This window comes from Dinoponera quadriceps, unplaced genomic scaffold (assembly GCF_001313825.1).
Source record: "Dinoponera quadriceps isolate SergipeBrazil2010 unplaced genomic scaffold, ASM131382v1 scaffold1352, whole genome shotgun sequence".
Classification (NCBI taxonomy): domain Eukaryota; kingdom Metazoa; phylum Arthropoda; class Insecta; order Hymenoptera; family Formicidae; genus Dinoponera; species Dinoponera quadriceps.
In genome coordinates, this window is record NW_014555567.1 from 1,498,196 (window position 1) to 1,512,123 (window position 13,928).

Sequence of the window (13,928 nt, forward strand, 5' to 3'; positions counted from 1 at the left end):
GGGGGGGGGGGGGGTAGATACATTAACAACGAGGATTGTACACGAATGCGAGCGCACGTACGCACGCAGTATACGATAGAATCACGCACAAGTCTGGGTGGTTGTGATGGTACTCGCTGCGCCATACGGGCATTTCGACCCCCCGTTGAATTTCTAGCGGCCATTATTTAGCGCGCTTAGAACTTGCTGCCCGTGGGGTAATGGCGCCCTTCCGTACATCGTACGTAGACCATGGTATATACCGGTAGGATAGCCAGCGGCACTGCCAGGACGAAGCTACGGGGGTGAAGAGAAAGAGGAGAACGGAGGAGGAGGAAGTGGAGGACCTAGGGTTAGGGGTTGCAGCGGAGCCTCGCAGCAATCTGGGAATTCCTGTTAGTTCTTTGGGCGTAATGACTCAACCCTTCCCGACGAAATTACGGCAAGAGAGCGCCGGATGAGAAGCGAACGGTGATTACGCGCGACGACGATACGGGTACACGTACGTACTATAGAACTCGGTACCGTAGCGTACCGGAGCGTACCGTAGCGCAGCCGGTGCGCCGGGAGTCTTGGGAAAAGTCAGACGAGAGATTTTAAAGCAATTAATTAAGACCACGGCGGAAGAAGTTCTTCTATTATCCGACGAGGGCACGTGAGGTCGTTTCTCGCGATGAATTTCAGCGGACACCGCCTGAAGGCAAATACGAGGAGCCGGAGTTACGTAATGTTTTCATTAACCCGCTGTACGGAGCTCACTTGCTTAAATAATCCTCGGTTTAATACTAATTAAGCGCGATTTATAGTGCCGTCAGTCGCAGAGGAATTTTTTCGTCTCTCTCCCCCCCCCCTCCCTCCCTCTCTCTCTTTCTCTCCCGGATCACTTTCCCAGCGCGAAGACAACCATTTGTCGTGGCATTAAAGTCTTCGAGAAAGCCGAGAAGATTCTTCCGTCCGCTTCTTTCGGCTTCGCGAAAGAACAATGAAATATGAGAGATACATTTAAAAGGTTTAAGAATAGCCGTAGAATATAGAATACCTTTTACATAGGAGCGTATCTTTGCAACATTCTTTAAACGTTCGTGCTATCTGACTTCCCGCATTAACGACACACGTGCAACGTGACCCTTTTCTCACAGTTCTTTTACGGCAAAGGATAGATGCAGAGGAGCGTTTCCTTCTAATACCGCTACCCGAGAACGATCCAACGAAGCGAACATAGCGTTTTCTACTCAGAGTGTACCGCTCCGGCGGACTTAGATTTAGGGGCTGCTAGTTGGAGGCAGTTCGCGGGGGGTGGCGGCGAGCTCGGTGAGCCGAAGGGATAGAAGAGGGGCGAGGTATATGGGGGGTCGACGAGGAGGGAGGGTCGGGTTGGTTCACATTTACATAGCGGACCCGGCAGGACTAGATGACTAGGCGGTGGGATATTAAGAGGGAGAAAGGGGGTAGGTGGTGGCAATTCTGGCAACATGGCCGCGACCGAGCCGCGCGACGTACACCAAGGGAGCTCCTGGAAAAGGGGGAGAGGGTGGCTGAATTTCCTATGCCACCGCCGCCACCTTCTCTCGCATCGACCACCCACCTTCGTCAACCACCCACCCATCCACCCTCGCCGGTATCCCAACCCGGGGTCTGCTTAGACGCGATTTCTCGGACCTAGCTTTATTCGATTATTAAGGACCGCTATTGGATTAAACGCGATTCCATTCCGCGCGCGGTTCCGCGACTGATTTCAACGCCAGTCCGCCACCACCCACTTGATTCGCCTAACTTTCCTCTCGCTCTTTTTCCCGACTTCCTATCTCCGTTCGTATCGCGCGAGTCGCCGTTGATTGGCCTCGATGTCAGAGGGGGATAACTTTCCTCCACGGATACGACGCGCCGCTTTTTAGCGCGGAATGGGGATCGCGGACGGAGAGGTTAGCCAATTAGTTCCGCGACCGCGCGAAATCGGACGTACAGCGGGCGAATTGCAGCGTGACAGAATTTCTCGAGATATGGAGATGTTCGTCGATCCATTCGTTCGTTCGTTCGCGAATCTTTCTCGTTCCGGTACGTTTGCTTGTTCCGTTGATACTTTGATTGATCTTTGTTTCACGAAACAGTTTAAAAATTAAAAAATTGCAAGTCGCAGTATCGGAAACGCTGTCGAGACAAAAATAGACTTTTAAAAGTTTCGCCCGCCGATGCGAGGTGACGTTAACGTGTGTGAGAAATGAGGTTGCAGACAATTTCCCTCTCATTTTCCGGTATTTACTGTCGCGGCTTCTCTTGCAGATACTTGAAAAAATCAGTAATCTACGTTCGTTTTATATCGCGATCACGGCTTTTACCTTTTCTGAGGAATATATAAGTTATCCCGCGGTCTGCGGAACGGGAGAAACTTTTCCGCATTGTGCGCGCGCGCGACGGCGACGTTCAACTTCCAGCGCAAGGATAGACCCGCATTTTTCCCCCGATATTCAGCGACGCGCCGCAACACCCGGTATTCCTCAGCGCGAGTAAGGCGCACGTTAATCCCCGTCGCCGTAACTTTCAACAGCGGTAACTCATCCGATCAAAACCGTGAAACTTGGAGGCACGAGGCTTAGTCCTAATTTAAGGGTAGAAGTGAAAACCACCCCTGCCGGCGCTAATTTAAGGCCGGCGCTGCCCGCTCATTTGTTTTAACCGCTCTCCCGCGGGAGAGTCGGGGGGAGGTAGAGGAAGTACGCTATACGCAGGTTTGCGAGGAACGAGAAAAAGGGAGAGATAGATAGGCAGAGAGAGAGAGACAGAGAGAGAAAGGGATAGAAAGCGGGAGGGAGGGAGGACGGAGGTTCGATAGAGAGAATCGGAGGGCGAGGGGCGCGGGAAGCGAGCCAGGGAGGTGGACGAAACGCGGTTTAGTTTAGTTGCAATTCGCGCCGTAGCGCCGGCCAGCTTTGAGTTTGCTTTCACATTTTCAAAATGCGACGGGCGAGCATCGACAGCCGATACTGTTTGATCGCCAGATCGCTTCGGGATTAGCAGCGCTCTTTTTTTTTTTCAAAAACAACGTTTCGGCACAGTTTGCAAAGTGGATAAGGGTGGAAATTTATTTACCTGACGATATGTACCTAGCGATGAGTTAATTTGGAAACAAATTCGGGGCAGATTATATTTATGAGAGTCACTGTCTCGCTGTATCTTTTTTTTTTATTTTTTATGCGTATCGCGGAAAGAGGAATTCGATTTCGCACAAATGCTCCCGCGTATAAACTGGCTCGCATGCGTTAAGCATATCTTATCGCGTTTTGCGCAAACGTGAGAACGACGGAGCTCCGTGTCGGATCGTTGTAAATAGTCGAAAAAAAAGACAACAGAAGGAAAAAGGAAAGAGCATGACGCGCGAGACAGCGCCCGAATTTAAGCTCTTTAGGTTGCCTCGAGGTTTATCGAATTCTTCGATCCTTTCTCTTTTTATTTCGCCGTTCCATCACCCCGCAACGCGTTCTTTTTTCTCACTCGTCGAGATCACTTTAAAGCCGCTCTCGCCGGCGTCCCGGTAGCGTTCGCTTTTCCTCCTTTTTCCTGCATCTGGCCTGCGCGCGCGAGCCTCCTCCTTTTTTATTCGAACGAATCGCTCAGAATCACCCCGACGTAACGGAATTAACTCGCGATTTACCGATTTATTAGCACGCCGGTCTTTCTTTTTAAACGCTTCACTCGTGTACGTTATTTCCACTTTTTCTCCGCTTTAAGGATATGTCAATCGAGAATATCAGGATCAGATTAAAGGGAGGTAAGAATCGGAGGGAAAACACGCGTTATTCCGATAAACTTGTTACTACGATTGTAACGTGTTGAAATTAATTGCAGCAGATCTTTGTTTTTGGTTATAGTTATGCAAGAAAGATCCACATGGAATACGTTTCGAGACAAATGAAGATGAAAATTTGATACATGATTTATAAAGTATAAATAGCACTGAAGTTCTCTTCACAACCGTTCAAGAAATCAAGCATGGTCCACTTTTTTTTTCTTTAAAAAATTCATTATTTATTGACACGTTTAATCTTTAAAAGAAGTGTAAAAAACGCAACTAATAGAAAATTAAATCTGTTTTTCTAATTAATTTTAGACGTCCATAAGACTTGGATCTTTCTGTTTTTTTTTCTGTTTTATATAGAAAGACATATAAACTACCTATCAGTGACAAAATCTCAAAAATCATAATTTTGTGAATTCGGTCTTTTTTGCGCAACTATGGCCAATTGTGTGAAAAGCGCTACGCAATCTTGCACGGTTGAGATCTAACAAATTAACACAACTTTACTCTAAGAAGTAAAAACACGCGAGAAAGATAATCTTATTGTACACACAGTAATGCATATTTAATGTGCAAATACACGCAAAAATACGTATATCCTGTTTTAACATATGGACGACAATGTTTGTAGCGCGAAAGAAAATACAAAAATGATTCGAAACCGGATCCGACCAACAAGTGTCAATTAGTTCGCAGAGGGTTGTTATTATTATTGAGTTTTTCCAAGACTAATTAGCACGCCGCGTAACATTTCGACATACCGTAAAAGCCCCGGAACAGACGAACCGCTATGCCACGACCGCGTAATCTCGCGCTAATGTGAGACAACCCCTGACACATCACTCGGATATCCGCATTCACCTCGCGAAATACAAATTGGACCGAAAGACTGTCACACGCAAGTGTCCATCTTTTGTACGTCGGCTCGCGCGATCAGAGAAGAATTCTTTGTGGCGGCGGTGCGTGTCAGTCATCCGGCGGATAGAGAGAAGCCGCGCGCTCTTTTTTACCGAAAAATTCTCCGCGCCGTTTCGTCTCTTTGACGACGCGTCCGCGGCGACACTGAAGGACACTCGGATACTCGTGATACTCGGGCGATTCTCGCGATCGCGCGAATCACCGGCGAATCTGAATATCAAAAGAGCGAAAACTTGAATGACGGCTGGGGGTCCTCTCCGTGCGGTGGTCCAGGTGGGGTCCCACCGGTTCGTCTGGTTCCTTCCGAAAAACTGGATCGATCCACTGGGGGCCGAGCTCTCGGGGATGCGTTGCCGTTACAACGTATTCCCGCGAACGCAGCATCCCTCGCGGTCCGGCGCGCGATTCGACCCTGTGTCGCTCGCGTCCTCACGAGGAAACGAGTTCTCTCCCCGGCGCGATATGACATCCCTCGCGTCGCTTTGTGGAGAAACGAGTCCGCGGTGGTCCACGATTACAAAACTCGTTCCACGACAGACGGCTGCTGGCTGTATGCGTCAGACGGGAATAACGTCGATTTCTGAAGATCTCCTCTCGGAGGATCCCGTAACGTTGTCGCGTTGTCCTCTCGAGGAGAAGCGCAGGCTAAGAACATGTCCTTGCAGCGCCGATTTGGTCATCGTTGCGTTCTTTTGTAAATACGTCGCATTTCAAACTAGACCTTGATGAGATATATTAATGAAGATTGCGATTTTATTTTTAAGCTGTTTTTATTAAGTTCGTTAGAAAAACAGAAAGTAACCAGCATGAGCATAACTGTGCTTTCTTTAAATTATGTAGTGGAATCAATTGTCTATGATTTATCCACGTTTGTCCATCTGTAATTCTCGTTTGTCCAGTAAGCCAAAACGAGTTATTAACAAACGAACCTAAAAGAAAACAGACAATGATCGTCATGGACATATCATACTGCTCTCTTCAAATTGGATATTATTCAATGTTATTCTTTGAATATTATTTGTAAAAAAGTTGATTAACTAGTCTGTTTTTAATGAAAATCTCCTTTGAATTTTTTATAGTTTAAATATTCTTTTATTTCTAAAATTTGGTTTTATTTAGTGAAAAGATCCGGAGTATCCAATATCCTGGGAATATATTGTAATGTAGTTTAACTGGACTTAAATAATGTTTCTTTATTTTATTTCGTTAAATATGTGTTTATGTTTGAAAAAGCACAAAGAATTTAATTTCTGTTTTTTGTAAGGAGTTTTTATTGTATCTAAATATGTGCTTGAGTCTGAGTTCAAAGTAAATTTTAGATTCTATGTATCACGTAACCTTTTTGTTTTCCAAAATTCAAATTCTGCTTTTTATTGATTTTCATTATAAACTTAGTGTTTTTATATAATCTCTTAGAGGAACGTTATAATAGATAATTTAATTTTCAACGTTACAAATGGCTTGGAAAGCTCAACTTCTACTCATTCTTTTAACTCGCTATTTTCTTACTTTTTCAAGGATGAAATTTATTTTCCTCTCGTTATTTTTGGGCATCTAAATCGCTCCGATGCCTGAGTGAAACTACAGAGGAAATTTCAATTTATATTTCAAGCGCGTTCTTCAAGGCAGATATTCTGCAGCATCCGCGATGACACGGTGTCATCTGCATACGAAAGGATACATTCATCTTAGGCTACACGCGCGAATCTTACATGGGGGTCCGCGAGAGACAAACTCGTTCCGTTCAAGACGACTGCTTTTTCCCAACCGGTCCTGAAGAGAACAAGAGAGCGGTCATCTCCGAACGTTTCCAACCGTCCTCGGTATATGAAATAAAATCCTACCGTTACCGTGACAATCTCGCAAGTCTCGTTTCTTTGCCCGCGCGAAAAAACAATACTTGCCTGCGGGATGAATAAGAAACGTGCTCGCCTCTTTTATGATAAGCTAACGTTGTTGCATCTCCACGTCGCGGCGAAAATTACAGATAAAGCTCGTAGGGCGATCGCGATATGACGTTTACGGTATCGAGATCGCGAACAAAGCGCATCTTGGGCGTCGTAAACCCGATCGGCGTACGTGCGCGCCATCGCGTATGAAGGCGTTGCACCTGGTCTTATCCGAGACAATAAAAAGCAACGACTGGCTAGCCACGCGGTTATTGGATAGCGAGAGGTCAGCTCGCCGCAAATGGTTAATAAAGCTCGAAGAGAGCGAGGATCGGCCGTGAGACGCATGCGAGGCGCGGTTAAAGTTGGCGTTAATGACGCCCGCATACCCGCGCGTTCCCCGGAGATGGGCGCGGGTAGAAAAATAAATTGTGAGCGTGGTGCACCCTCGCCGACCTCAAATCTTTCGAGTATTTCTTTTCCCGCTTACTCTTCATCCCTCTGTATTGCCGCCCAATACGTTTGGAAGGACAAGGACGAGCGAGCGGGGCGCCGAATAGAATCGACAATAAGAATGTCAAAGTTTTATTCTCCGCTTTGTGCGTTTGAAATGGACTAATCTCTAACAAGATCGTAACGGTTATTACGATTTATTACAAAAAAAAAGTTTAATGCCGAATATTGAAAAGTTGTGAAAAAGTTGTTACGTCCGGTTCATCGGGTAATCCTTTCAGTTTGGCGGCAATTAACACACATCCCGTGTATTGTATACACGGAGAACGATATGCGCGAATTCTTTTATCGCGTGCTTGAACTCGTTTATCGCGCGTTCGATTTGATCCCGACGATCGTCGACGGTCGTCTAGCAGATCTCACGGCGTGCCGTCGGCAGTTTGACGACAGAAAATTGTAAACTCGTCGATGCTGACGCGAAACGGAAGGCGAAGATATTGCGGAAGGAATCGGTCGATTGGAAATTATTCCAACAAGTACGCGCGAGTCCACGGCTGGAAAGTTCGAAAATTGAAAATTTCTGCCGGGACGTTGTAATCGGCCGTTGGCTCGGACCCGGTGAGGGTAATACTGATGGGTGGCAGCCGGGATCGTTGAGGGATGGCGAACTGTCGAGGCAACGGACGAGCGCGCGAGCGAGCGAATAACCCACGAACGGAACTTGAGTGATTTATGTTAATTCGTGTTAAATTACTTTGTTCGGCGAGTGTGCGCCGAGACATTTTTAAAAGTCACCCGTGTTGATGCGAAAGAATCGCCGGCTGGTAAAGGGTTAGAGGCTGTCCGAGGGCTGCAAGAGAGTAGAGTAGAGACAGAGAGAGAGAGAGAGACAGTTCTTTGGGATGGATGGTTATAATAACCGTTGACGGTGTCACTAATATCTAAGAAGAAAAAAATACAACGGGATAGGAAGAATTATCTATATAACAGTCAAAGAATGCCGAGCGAAGTTATTTAAAAATTTTACATGCAAAATTGTGAAAACCACTCTGTAGTACGCTTCCGAATGCAAAAGTCATTCTGATGAGCATTCCGTACGACTGAAATTTTCAAACGTGCTTTTATGCATTGCACTTTACGAACGACACACTGCGAAAAGCGAAAGTTTTTTACGTTGCTTATTATTTCATGAACTTGATATAATCATAGGGCGAGAGAGAGAGAGAAAGAGAGAGAGAGAGAGAGAGAGAGAGAGAGAGAAAGAGGGAGGGAGATGAAGAGACAGGGGTGAAAAAAAAGAAAGAGAAATGTGTGGAGACGGGTTTCCATAAATTTCGCGGCAATTTAAAATTACACCACTGGAACGAAAGAGCAAGAAGGAGCGCGGAGATATATTCTCAGTGTCGGACGCATTCCGGATTTCCCCTATTAATACCGAAGTTTGGTCGGCCAAGATTTTTTCTCTTCCTCCGGCCCCTCCAGTCACGCCGGCGACGTTCGTCCTCATTATTCCACGCGCTCCGAATTTACCGCGCGAGACACCCCGGCTCCGAATTTGTGCACATGCGTTCCTTGAATTACGAGTCCTTATAACACACTCGCACTTTGCATTTAACGGCGCACGCAATTGCACGAGTTAAAATGTGCGGGCGGTATTCTTCGTGTAAGTGCAGCCATTCCGCGGAATTACAATACACTCGCGTCATCGGAGCAGCTGTTAAAATTACAAACACGTGTAATATCATAAATTACGCGGTGAAAAATATATTTGTACGGGCTTATGTGTACTCGGGCGAGCGATGCAAGTGAATCATACGAGCGATGCTTTAATGAAGCATTGAGGAATCTTTAATGAGACGTGAAATGTTTTTAACGAGGACAACGAGCTATTTTGAAAGCTCGTTCCGATCTTATTTCCTCCTTCGCGCGGACGTCCACGTATCTTCGTCTCCTTCCATAAACAGCTCCTCCGTTAATATTCCGTAACGTCGACAAAGCAAATCCGCACTTTCAATCGATTGCATATAAATTTCACATATGCACCGCGTACGAACGCGCGTACGAAACGTATGCTCCGATGTTGTACACGCTGGCGGTGGTATTAACATATCAAAAATATTTCACGCGTAAAGCAAACAATGCGAGAGAGCGCTGACAGTGCGCCCGACACCCAGGATCTTGTTAAAATTAGTACGCGGCGGCGTCTCGTGCACGAAAAAAAAGATGAACCCCACAAATATTTGCGCATCTTCGTTTTAATTATAATTCGCGGGTGTGCGCGAGCGCGCCGGCAAGTGTGCCCGCCATCTGCTGATTTATAATTAACTCTCCTGTTTTAAGATTACGAGCATCGCACATAATCAGACCGTAATAAATACATGTGGTCGTCGTCATCGTCGTTGTCATCACGCACGCGAATTTCTTCAGGAACAGATCCAGCACATCGGCGCGTATCGGCGTCCGATTGCCATCGAACGCGCGGGGCCTTAATTACAAAATAATTATCGCCGAGCAAGAACCGAGCGACGGTCGGTCGGAGTTTTACATTCGCTCGCTCATCTCGTGGGGCGCGCGCGCAAGAGAGAGAGAGAGAGTGGCCGACGTCGAACGTATAAATATCAAAACCGCGCTGCGGTGTTCGTCGCCTCCTCCATCCCGAGCGCTCTTTCCCCCGCGCGCCCACCCTCGGGCATCGGCCACAAAGGGATATTATCGTAATGCGCATTATTAAAAGAAGCATGGCGGAGGGAGGGGGAAGGAGGGAGGGGACGGAGTACTGAAAACTATCGCGTAATGTAACGCCGATAAAACAACGTACGAGTGCACAATAAACGTCCCCATGGCGCGGACTCGTGTTCACTTTGTATTTTGACGAGCGTACACGAGGTGTACCGACACGCGCACACGCGCGTGTACACGCGGGTGCGGGCGGACGAGCGGGCGGGCGGACGGACGAGCGAGCGAGCGAGCGAGTGAGCGCGCGCGCGCGCGCTTTCGCCCTCTGTACCATTCGTAACGTCGACGTTACGCTGTAACGCTATGCGAAACAACGCAGGCCCGGCGTATTCCGCCCATCGTCGTGTTGTAACTGCGCGTTGTAACGGGCACCACAATATGATGAACGATGAATAATAAACGGCGCTGCCGATGAACAACAAAACGGTGCGAAGTGTACCGCGAATAATAATTGGCAACCCTTTGGCTGTGTGTGCCCGCGCGACGACGAGCGATCGACGGTACCGTCGGCGGGGGCGGCAGGGGAAGGGGACCGGCGGGGCCGCGGCGTGAGACATTGATTGACGATTTTAGTGCGGGCCGTTTTCTCCGCCGAGGATTTAGATCCGCTCGAAACCGGACGCGTCCGGTAACGTATCTTCTTTCCCGCGGAATTAACGCGCCGCGCCGCACCGATCCGCGATCGAGCGCCGCGCGTGTACCTTTTTATATCCGCGAGCCCTCCCCTCCCCCCCCCCTCTGCTAAACGATAGCGCGAGCCGCCGGATGTACACGCCGGTTTTTGCAATCTTGCACACCGACACAACGGCTAAAAAGAAACACTCGGACCGAAACACAACGGGATAAATCCAGGTAATTGTTACAGCGGGATAAACGCGCTCGGCGATATTTTATTATTCCCGAAATTAATATACTCGTAAAACGGTGCGTCGAAAAAGAAAAAAAAACGCAAATGCAAACGCACGATCAGTCGACGTTTTGTGACCGTTGCGGGCGGTACGAACTATCGGCTGCGTCGTTGAAGAGTCGAAAAGGTGGTGCGCGATTCCACGCCGAAAGTGATCTCACTTGTCATTTCATCAGACCGGAGAGAGATGAAAGAAAATATGAAGGAGCGTTTATTCCGCGATCCTCGAATCCCGCCGAGGATGATACGCGACAAATGCGCGGGTCCGCTCGGCCGTTTCGCTGCGAATTGCTGCGGCGCATAACTATTTAAACTTCCGCATTTAAAAGAGGAAGGCGGCTCTTAGTTGCATTACTCGCGCCGACAGTCGCCCGCGAAACTTTTCCTCGGCCGACTGTCGAAGACATCAGCTCTCACTTGGAGGATCGCGGACAGCCTCGCGCGACGGCAACGAAAACGCGGCCGCGAGGGGCTTGCGGGGGGTGACGAGAAAGTCGGAACGCGTTGGGCAGGGTACGCGCGAAAGAAAGACGGGACGATAGCGAATAGACACGCGAAGAGGAGAGAGAGGTAACACACGGTCGGCGAACCAATCGCATGCTGCGCCTGACAACCAGGCGACTACTATACCGCACCATTGCGACCATTTGAGTTTCCTACCACGGTCTCTGTCTCCGTTCCTCTTCCGCCCTCACCCTCTCGCACCACTATCGCGCCTCTATCTACCTATATCGCGCTCGTGCTACCCTCTCGGTCTCACCAGTGCGTTTCCTCTCCATACCACTAACGCCACCCACCCCTCGCCCTTTCTCGCTCGCTCGTTCTCTCCTCGCTTCTATATCTGTCTTTCTGTCTCTCATCCTCTGTCCGCCTTCCTCTTTCCCCGTTCCTCTCTCGGCGCTCCGCTCGCCGTCTCGCTCGCGCCTCCATCGAACCGGCGGAGCACCGGCCGATTTTGCATTTAAATTTGGTAAATTTGCCGGAGTTGGCAAATGAGCTGCGGGCATGGTGTCTAATACTCGCGCACGAGCACGGCCGCCGATACACTGCGTCTAATGCCTCTGGAGAGGGTACGCGCGTACAGTCCTCCGCGAAATTCGTCGAACCCCCCGCCGTGACGACGAGGGTGTCTTGGATGACACGGTCCGATCGTTAGGTGGGAAAAAGATAGTCGGAAACCGATTTCGAAATCAATGGAGAAAAAGGTGAAATAATCCGACGACCAGCGCTAATCCGTTTGATTCCGCGATTGATGGAGCTGCTCTGTGTAAAATGGATATAAATCGCCCTTGAATACCGCATCCGTCAGCGACTCTATCTCCGCGACGTTGCGCGTAGAACATCACGCGCGATAGCGCGATACGGAATTAGCATCTCGATTAATTAAACTTTGCTCTACTCGTACAGACATACACGCGCCAAAGCATCGTCTATCATTCAATATCCCCCGAAAGGCGATCGTATACGCGTATCGCCGCAAAGTTCCGCCGAAACTGCAACAAAGCGCACAGATCGGTTGAGAAAACATTTTTTTCCCTGGAATCGCACGCGTTAACAAATCGCTTTCATAAAATATCATCGAATAAAAAGTCGCGGCGATACGCGCGCGCGCGCTCGCTCGCTAGCGTGCAGAGTTGGGACGGCGAAAACAGTTTCATTCATGAATCCGGTGCGTTTTTCTTCTTTTTTTTTTTTCGATTTTTTTTTTTATTCCACTCTCCTTGCGCGCAATAAATCAATCGACGATAAGCTGATAAATTTTGCACGTACACGCGCGTCGGCCGCGGAAAGCCGACGGCGAGTTTCGCGCGGGACTGTACGCACCTACACGTGGGAAATAGTGCATAGGAAATGCAAACGTGTAGCGGAGAACTTCGGACAGCACCCTCTAATTTTAGCCTGCAGAGGGCAGCACCCTGTCACGCCTGTACGTGTCTGTCCATGTTGTAAAGTTGCGTTCCATCCTCATCGTACAGTCCTCTTTCCAAATTCAACCGGAACAACGCCCGAAAACCGGAAACGGTTTCATGCTGGTGGACCACGCATCGGCTACCAATATACGCGTATCTCTGTTCCGTCCGTCTGCTGCGGCGGATCGTTCCCAAGAAGGCTTAATCGACCAAGTTCGTAGTTGCGTCTGAAACCAAGAAAAAAAGAAGAGACCGGTTTGTGAGAAAGCACGAGAGGGGGGGAGGGGGGTCGACGATCGACAGAAGCGAAATGTGGGACGGAAACATGACGAAGGACTCTCCTCCCCAAGACGTCCCTTGATTATTTCACCCAGACGTAATTGTTTTACACGCATCCGCATTACGGCGGAGTCGTGCCGCGCATAAAATATTTTTTGAAAAAGCGGATAATACCTACCGTGCAGGAAGGTACGTAGCCGGGGAAAAAGTGCGCCACGGTATTAAAATTTCACTATCGTATTACCCGCTATGTGCTGGCCGACGTCACGAAACGTTGCATTAATCCACGGACGTCTGTCCAACGTTTCAATGAGAGCGAAGAAAAGGGAGTGCTAAATTGGGATACACGGCGCGGACAGGAGGGTAGCGAGAGGGGCAAAGAGAAGCCGCTATAAAAAGACTGTCTAGATTCGCTTTAGCGAGTTTTCCAGGTAACTTTCTATCGTTGCCCGGCAGTGCAACGCCGTCCGCTAATTAACTATGCGCGCGTTACACATAAAAATAGAGACAAATTCGGGGGAGAAAAAGAGAGAGAGAGAGAGAGAACACACCCGCGCTAAGATATATCACTTCAGCTTGATCGATTTACGATAGCTCTCGATTTTCATATCGCGATACGTCGCGCGAAACGGGAGATTAATCGTCGAAAAGAACGAACTTGTCGCGTTTCTCCATTCTTTCGAATCGATCAACGATCTCTCATTATTCGCCCGATCATCGTGTTCTAGCTGTTGCGCCTTCGTGAAAAATCCACTTTCGACATCGTTGAAGGGCTGCGATTCTTGACATGGAAGCGTTCCTCGGCCGCTTTGTATCGGAAGATCGAACCTGCCTATCTACCACCCCGCAGAGTTCGATCGGGAATAAGAAAGCGGGGGATGTGCGCGACATGTGGGAGCCGTGAACATCCCCGTGGCGATCTCGCGCTCTCTTGTTTCTAGGAGGAGGTATCATCATTTTTGCCGTGCCGACGAGTCTCGAACAGCGACGCGGCGCGTAACGTAACGCGACGTAACGTAATACGGAGAAATAATAGGTTGATGAGGGGTGGAGTTGGGGGTGGG

General features: G+C 48.6%; 1 protein-coding gene and 1 long non-coding RNA gene across 2 annotated transcripts in view; one reads left to right on the top strand and one right to left on the bottom strand.

Moving 5' to 3' along the window:
• The window catches only part of LOC106744699, a 185,799-nt gene that overhangs the window by 44,762 nt on the left and 127,109 nt on the right, over positions 1-13,928 (top strand). The window lies entirely within an intron of this gene.
• LOC106744696 overlaps positions 10,527-13,928 on the bottom strand; it is a 171,482-nt gene continuing 168,080 nt past the window's right edge. The window contains exon 4 of the mRNA XM_014619655.1: positions 10,527-12,812. Coding sequence (XP_014475141.1) covers positions 12,787-12,812 — 26 coding nt within the window. The 3' untranslated portion in view covers positions 10,527-12,786. The remainder of the gene's footprint in view (positions 12,813-13,928) is intronic.